The 7,408-nt window shown below is 40.7% G+C and overlaps 1 protein-coding gene across 1 annotated transcript; it reads right to left on the bottom strand.

The window, feature by feature from the left end:
* Positions 1-401: 401 nt before the first annotated feature.
* On the bottom strand, positions 402-1,017 carry LOC145087089 (AP-2 complex subunit alpha-2-like). Its single transcript, XM_079024989.1, has 4 exons — positions 931-1,017; positions 757-863; positions 576-680; positions 402-492 (listed from the first exon to the last, which is right to left on the bottom strand). The coding sequence occupies exons 1-4, from the start codon at positions 937-939 to the stop codon at positions 402-404; spliced, it is 312 nt and encodes a 103-aa protein (XP_078881115.1). The 5' UTR covers positions 940-1,017.
* Positions 1,018-7,408: the final 6,391 nt, after the last annotated feature.

Below are 7,408 nucleotides of genomic sequence, written 5' to 3'. Positions count from 1 at the left end.
GAGCTTGGGAAATGCTTTTCATTCAATTCCAACTCTGAGACTTTCATTTGTATGTCCTTTACTTCTCTGAATTTTGGTTTGGACGAATTCTACTCACAAGTTGGGTAGAATTGGCCAACCTCACTTGACTGTCTTGTTGGAGATAGAAGTGATACACCTTTTTGTAAAATTCATATTTAATTCATCCTTTGGAGTTAGAAGGAGTTCTTTATAGTTCTGGAATCCTGAACAATCATAGTTTTCTATAAAATTTAGTTAAAGCTATGTTTCTGTTTTAGATTTTGGAGTAAATCCGTTTTGAACAGCAGGTCTGTTTTAGAGACCTTGCTGTGATTACTCTTTTCTCAACTCATAGCTTCATTACTTCTCCTTTCTAACCTTTAGTCCTTCTAAGATGGGTTTTAAAAGTTTAAAATTTTTGCAAGTGTGCTATTGAAAATGAATAGCTGTACAGCTCTTTGTTGTATCTCAGTATCAATGCATGTTTCATATCTGTCAATGTGTGTGAAATTAAATATTATCAAATTTTGCATATACAAAAAAAAAAGTGTAGCTCCTATTTATTATAAACTCACTTGCTGAATATTGCCCAGATCTGGTTTTGTAATTCGGGATCTGGTGGTTGAGAGTGCATCAAAATCTTTGCATATGTTGAGAGAAGAATGGATATTGTTGGAGTCCTGTAGAAACAAAAAAAATAAAAATAGATGATGATCACAAAAGAAAACATAGATGTATAGAAATAGAAATACTCACGATACAGTAGGAAGCTTCTCATGTATAATGACAAAAATGTCCTTTGGGCTACACCCAGGTCGTCTGGCCAAAAGATGGCTGTATTCTCCAAGCAGATAAGCGCTAACCTGCATAATGACATCAGCATACAGTTGTCTATATTTGTGTAGGAAATATAAGATATAATCTACATACCTTCACCATTGTCTCATGTATTGCAGGCTTATCAAGATATTCTCTAGCTTTGAGAGCTGCATAAGGCTAATGATTAAAAAAAGAAAAGTGAGTCAGTAGTAAGTCCTATGAACTTTAATAATGCAGATACCAATCTACATTCTACAATACCAAATTAATTAGAATATTCATGAATCATAATGGAGATTCTAAAGATCATCATCCAAATGCACCAAAATTTAGAGTAAGATCGAACCACTATTAATGAAGGTATTCTACTGGGGTAGGATGCTTGTTGTTTGGATATGGAGCCATGGAAGAACTTGGACCCTTCCGTGTTAACAGTGATGGAAAAACACTCTACCCCAACCACTATGCATGGAACAATGGTAACAAAAATTCCTTTAATTACTATGTCTCATTCACATCACTTATAATCTTAGTCCCTGTCTTGCTGGTGCATGCCTAACCCTATAAAACCTTTGCTTTTGAGGTACTAACTGTTTTCTCCTGGAATTTTTTTTGCCTGAGATTTTTTGCTGCCAGCTATCCCTTCGGGACCACTCTTATGTATTATGTTAAAAGCACCAATTCAGAAATTTGCTGATTATGTAAGTCAGCTTTCCTCTTCCTTTTTGCTTTTTATTATTTATGCACCCTTATGCCACAAATCTCTTTATTTATCATACTAAATATGCAACCATCCATTATTTTACTCCTAACTTGTTGTATAATTCATTCATGTCAGCTGCATATATGTTGCATAAAATAAATTGGTAAAAGTAGACATGTGAATTATGCATCTGTTATCTCAAATCTTACATTTATTTTTATTTCTGTTATTGTTTTTTCCAGCTTTTAGGTGTTGGTGTCAAGCTTGTTGGCAATACAGTGTGGAGTACCCTCTTTCATCAACTCTTAATAGTGATGTCACGTGAGAAATCATTTTTCTTTTTGTTAAACAAGTCTTTATTATCATGTATTAGGTCATACCATGGGTAAAAACAGCCTTGCCCCTGGTTCCAGGGTTGTCACAAAATACTTGACTTTTTAACTTTGTTTGTGGTTTCATTTAGTAATAATCCTTCTGAGGGGGTGTTTGTTGGGCTGCTTCTTTCAATGTCATTAACAACAGTGGTAAGTAAAATCTTACTACTATGAACCTCTTTTGCTTAAACCTACCTTATTGACCTGTAGCTGATTAAACATTAAATTAGTTATGCAGGTTTTGAAGTTTTTGATGGAAAAGAATAGTGTTAATGCTCTTCATAGAAAAGTATGTTGGTATTGTAGGAAATTTGGCTAATAATTTAGTTAATTATATAAAAAATGTTGAAATCTTACATTTGTCTACTATTGGAATGATTATTTGTAGTATTACATTTGTCTACTATTCGAATGATTATTTGTATAACATTAACTTTTGTGCAATGCATTGTATTATTTGTATATGGTATTTTATTTTCCATTATGTGACATAAAATGCAAATTTAATATGAAAATAAGTAAATCCATAAATAATTTTTTTTTTAATTTAAAATTACGATACGCAAAAATGTGTGTCATCTTCAATTATGACATGGCCTTTCTTGACAGGGGCTTTCTTGATACGCATTGCGTGTCATTAACACGCGCGTCGTAAGGTTACGACACGCGAATGTGATTTGATGAACAAGATGGGGAAAATAAGAACAAACACAAATAATGAAGATTATGTCGAATGATCACTCGATTTATTCAATATGAGGAACAGATTACACTTTAAGAATAAGAATCTAACGATACAAGAAACCTCACGTGGCGGCTACATTTTGCCTCACTCTATTAAACCTAATTGTAAATAATACATGACTATTTATAGGGAAAAGACAAGTCTTGGGCTTTTAACCTAGAATTCATCAAAGGGGCCCATTGCCATCATCCATGGAGTGCTTTGAAACCCTACAATCTCCCCCGCAAAGTATGGAATGGATGACAATGCTTTAACGTCCAAAACAAGCATCTAGCGAATAAAAAGATCTGCAACGAGGAATATATGAAGCAATCAACGAATCTTGATTCTTCAATAGTCTTCAAACACGGGCTCTAGGATATATAAACCAAGCACTGAAGTAATGTCTTTAAACTTCATTTTTGAATGTAATCCCAAAGAATCTTCATGAAAACCAAACCCGTCATAAAAACTCATTTCAGAACAAAGAAACTGAATCACTTCTTGTCTTTGAAGAGCTCCCCCTCCAAGTCACAATGATCTTCAAATAAGCTAATGATATAAGCCATCAAAAAAATATCGTGTAACAACCCAAACTTTAAGATTCGTAACGCCACTTGATCGAGAAAATACAAGAAGTCGGAGATATAACAAGTCCTTAGCAGAGCTCGATAAAGAACTTCCGCTGTAAAGGATACTTCTCTGTAAAAGCTTTAGCAGAGCTCGATGAAGAACTTCCGCTGTAAAAGCTACCTTCATAATTCTACCATAAGCTTTATCAAAAATCTTCAACTTTGAAAAGTCACAAATCCAATTTCAAATGGCCATACCAAATTCTCCCCCGATTTATCATCAAAAACATGATTATAAAGCCTTCAAATGGTCATGAGAATGATCTTGAATGGATAAAAATTTACTAAGCTCCCCCGCAACAAAAAGATATACACAATGAAGATCGATTAGATCTCAAACAGGTAAGTAAATATAAAACTGTAAGAACACAAAAATAAGAACGAGACAAGATTGAATCAAACGTGTCGAATGATTAAACAAAATCTTCAGAAGAGCTCGATTAAGAACATCAACTGTAGAGGATTGGTAGGTTACAAGAACGATTAAAGAAATTTGTAGATACTATCGTTACGCTCTAGATTAATCTCTTAAATCATTAACCTAATATGCATGCAAGCATATACTTATATATAAAACATAATGGGCTCTCGGTTGGAGAGGCCCAAACCGGAATACAAAATAAATAAATAAACATTCGAGCCCAACGACGCAATACTTAACCAAAACTTCAGCCCAACAATCTCCCCCTTTGCGTCAATTGGAGCGAGACCTTCACTTGTTACTTGGGCCAGCAGCGGAGCCAGGTACGTTCTTCTTCACAGTGTTAAACAGACGAGAGATTAGAGCCAGAATCGTCTGCCTGAACCTGATGTACCATTGAATCATGTCGTTGAAGTACTTAACATCATCCGCTGCATTCTCTTTACACCTTCGAATGATCGATAATACATGCTCTAGACAAGCAGTGGTGTAGAGATGTTTGTCAGCTAAAGCGAAGAGACATTTTTGTCCTTCGGCTCTAGTGAACATAACCGAGTTGCGTCTCCGGTCGATCTTGCCCATCTTCATTTTGTTGAGATCACTGGCTGATCCCACAGGAGCTATCTTCGGTTTCTTCTTGAAGACAGTAGCGACCTCCTGATCCATCAGGGCAACCTCCATGATATAACAGACAATCATCCTCTTGATATGGTCTATAATCGGACCATATTCAGCTTCATTTGTCAAGAGAATGTTGTGCAGAACAATCCAATCATGAGGATTTAAGTTCGGTAGATCCGCCAGAGATATAAGGTGTTCAGTTTTTGCAGACCCGCGAATCACCTTGAACCGAACGTTTATGAATCTTCCTTCGGTGTAAGGCTTCAATACCCGAACGTTCACTATCTTCTGGGCGCTCCAAGTTAAGTACTGAGGACGAGCAGCCTTCAAATAGAAATCGATGAGCTCCCTATCAAGTTCAGCGTTGGGATGAGGGACTTCAAAGATATTTGAGAAGGCATGGAAGATGAATGCCTTTCGAGTCAACGGCATGTCGAACTGTGAATCGACAGAATTAACACAGTCGAACGAAATCACCGGCTCGAGCCATAAGATGCTGGGAGTATCTATGGCCTCTTTGAACAAACGCTCCCGAGTCCAGGCAGGGAAGAGAGTCTTCCTACTCTCGAGGAAATCGTGGGTTTCCTTCTGCTTGCGTTCGGCTTCCTCAGCCTCTCGCGCCACACGATTAACATCATCATCCACATTGTGACTGTTCTTTCGTTTCAACATGTCAGCAATGGTTTCATCGTCTTCATCTTCATCTTCTTCCTCAGCTATATTTTTCTCTTTGTTCTTCACACCCGAACCCGAAGCTTGACCAGTCGAAGGTGGTTCGGTTGTGTGAGTAGCTTTGGAGGAAGGAGGTGGTTTCGATCCGGTCTGCTTATCTTCTCCCCCTTGTTTCGGAATGGACACGAAACTCGGCAAGCCTTCTATTTTGCTGAGAAGGGCCAAGGCAGGAGCAAGTTTTTCAGCAAGGGTTCTCCTCACCGAATAGTTTAGAATCGGATCGTGTGCTTCTAGGATGTTTGATAAGACAGCGTGTACATACGAAACACATGTCTTAATAACCTCCCTTTCGGATCGAAGAGCTTCAAGTTGTTGTTGTGAGTTTGAAAGCTGCATGCTCTTGATCTTGAGGGCGATGGTTTTGCTCGCCAGAACGTCCATCAAGGAGTTTTCAGCTGCGAGATCCTCCTGAAGCTTAGCGAGGCGCTCGTCGATGGAGGCACGAAGGGCCGAGTTGTCGTCGCTTATGGTTTGGCGAAGGGCAGCGAATGAAGTCAACTCCGTTGAGACGAACTTGGCCAATTGCTGAACAATTGGTTCCAAAGTTGTCTTTGTGGCGTCGGCGCTTTCCTGTAAGGACTTCAACAGGATAGAAGCGTCGGAGAATAGTTTATCGACTTTTTCGGTCGCAGCCTCACAGGCTTTGGTAGAGGCTTCGATGGCGGCAGTAGCTGAGGCTACCGAATCATGCTGAGCCCTGGAGAAGGCATCAACAAGCTTCTGAAGTGCAGCTTCAGAGAAAGAGGACTGTTGGTTGGAAGAGGAGGCGAGAAGTAAGTCAACCTTCTCGTTGAGCTCCTTAAGATGCTTCTTTGTCACTGGAGCATCATCCTCTTCATCTCTCTGAACTTGAAACGGACTGAAATAGACCGAATCAAAGGTCATGTGATCACTGCCAAGGAATGGGTTGTCTCCATCAGAGGTATTTTCTGGAGATGGTGGAGGTGGTGAAGCTGGGGGTGTTGTAGTATGGGTATGTTCAGGTTGAGTATGGGGTGGGGTAGTTTCGGGTGGTGGTTGAGTATGGGTTTCGGTTTGAGGAGGTTCGGTTATGGGTGGTGTTTCGGTTGCACTGGTATGAACCCCCGTATCAGATACGTTGGTTGCAACCTTTGTAGTGGTTGTTGTTGTATCAGTAAAAATGGGTGGTGGTATAGGGAAAGAGGTTGATGGAATAGTGGTAGTGGGGATTATGGTCGGAATGGAAGTGGGAATGGTTTGAGGAGGTGAAGGGATTGGTGAATTATGAAGTTCCATCTCAGGGGTAGGTGAGCGAGGTGGAGTGTTGCCTCTTTGAGGGGTTTCGCCTCCTTGAGAGCCATCCGAACCCGAATGCTCATCTTCTGAGTTACTTGAAGAAGAGGGAATAACAAGCTTGCGCTTCGGTTGTGTCTTCCTCCTCTTCGGCTGTGGGGACTGTGCAGCCTTTGTCTGTTTCCTCTTCTTGGGAGAAGGACCCTTAGGAGCTTTGGTCGCTTCCTTCCCTTTGTCCGCCTTTTTGCCCCTAGGCACCGGTTTGTCTGCATCGTGGATGGACCTGAGCATATCCGGTGTAAGTTCCCTAGGACCAGTTGCCCTGAATTCCTTGATCGTTCGTATGAGCCTGCTGTCAGAGGGCACGTCGGCATACATTGTCTCCGGAATGGAGCCAATAAACGAGAATTTAGATGCATCAGAAACGATGATCTTCTTGGTATGAAACGTACCAATAGAAGACATCGATGCATCAGCACCAGTGGGAATGTCGAACTTGTCCATCGCCCATTTTGTGATTAAGATCCAGAACCGGGCAAGCGACACCTCAGAATGTCGTGATGATGAAGAAAGGCTCTGGATGAGCTGTTGCCAGAGGACAAACCCGAAATCCAAATTGACCCCGTTGTATATTGCGTACATGATCGACAAGAAAAGTCGACTGGCACCGTCAGATCCTGAGCTTCGTTCCGACAAGCCCTTGAAGAGGACTGTAAATAAGCCGTTCCACTGTGGCGGCAGGCAGGACTTTTTGAACTTAGCGACGGAGGTGAGGACCTCCGTGTACCCCATGTTGTAAAACATGTTATACAGATGCCCAACCGGAATCGTCTCCGGATTAATTCTTGATGGGTCAACAGCAAACCCAAGCATGGTGCAGAAACGTTGGCGAGAAACTGATGTCTTGTGATCTGCAATTTCGAAGAACACCCGTTCGACTGCCTTGTCGTAATAAGCAGTCGCATAAACCTGCGCTAGGGCCACCATTGGCACAGATTCGATCCTTGAGAGTGCTGGAGCGAGTTGGGAGTACTTCAAACACTCAATAATCGGCGACATGTAGGAGTCGTACGCCAAAGGGTTGAGGTCAATCACTAGACATTGCTGTGGACGGATGGGGAGGATTTG

This window comes from Lactuca serriola, chromosome 2 (assembly GCF_051521515.1).
Source record: "Lactuca serriola cultivar US96UC23 chromosome 2, Lser_US96UC23_V15, whole genome shotgun sequence".
Taxonomy (NCBI): Eukaryota; Viridiplantae; Streptophyta; class Magnoliopsida; order Asterales; family Asteraceae; genus Lactuca; species Lactuca serriola.
The sequence above is the reverse complement of the archived record's forward strand: the minus strand, read 5'-3'. Positions and strand labels throughout refer to the sequence as shown.

Bases quoted from the DNA above. Each gene is read 5' to 3' on its own strand.
- LOC145087089 (XM_079024989.1), bottom strand. The intron at 681-756 runs GTGAGTATTTCT...TTGTTTCTACAG, and splicing joins GAGAAGCTTCCTACTGTATC to GACTCCAACAATATCCATTC. The intron at 493-575 runs GTGAGTTTATAA...ACACATTGACAG, and splicing joins ATCTGGGCAATATTCAGCAA to ATATGAAACATGCATTGATA.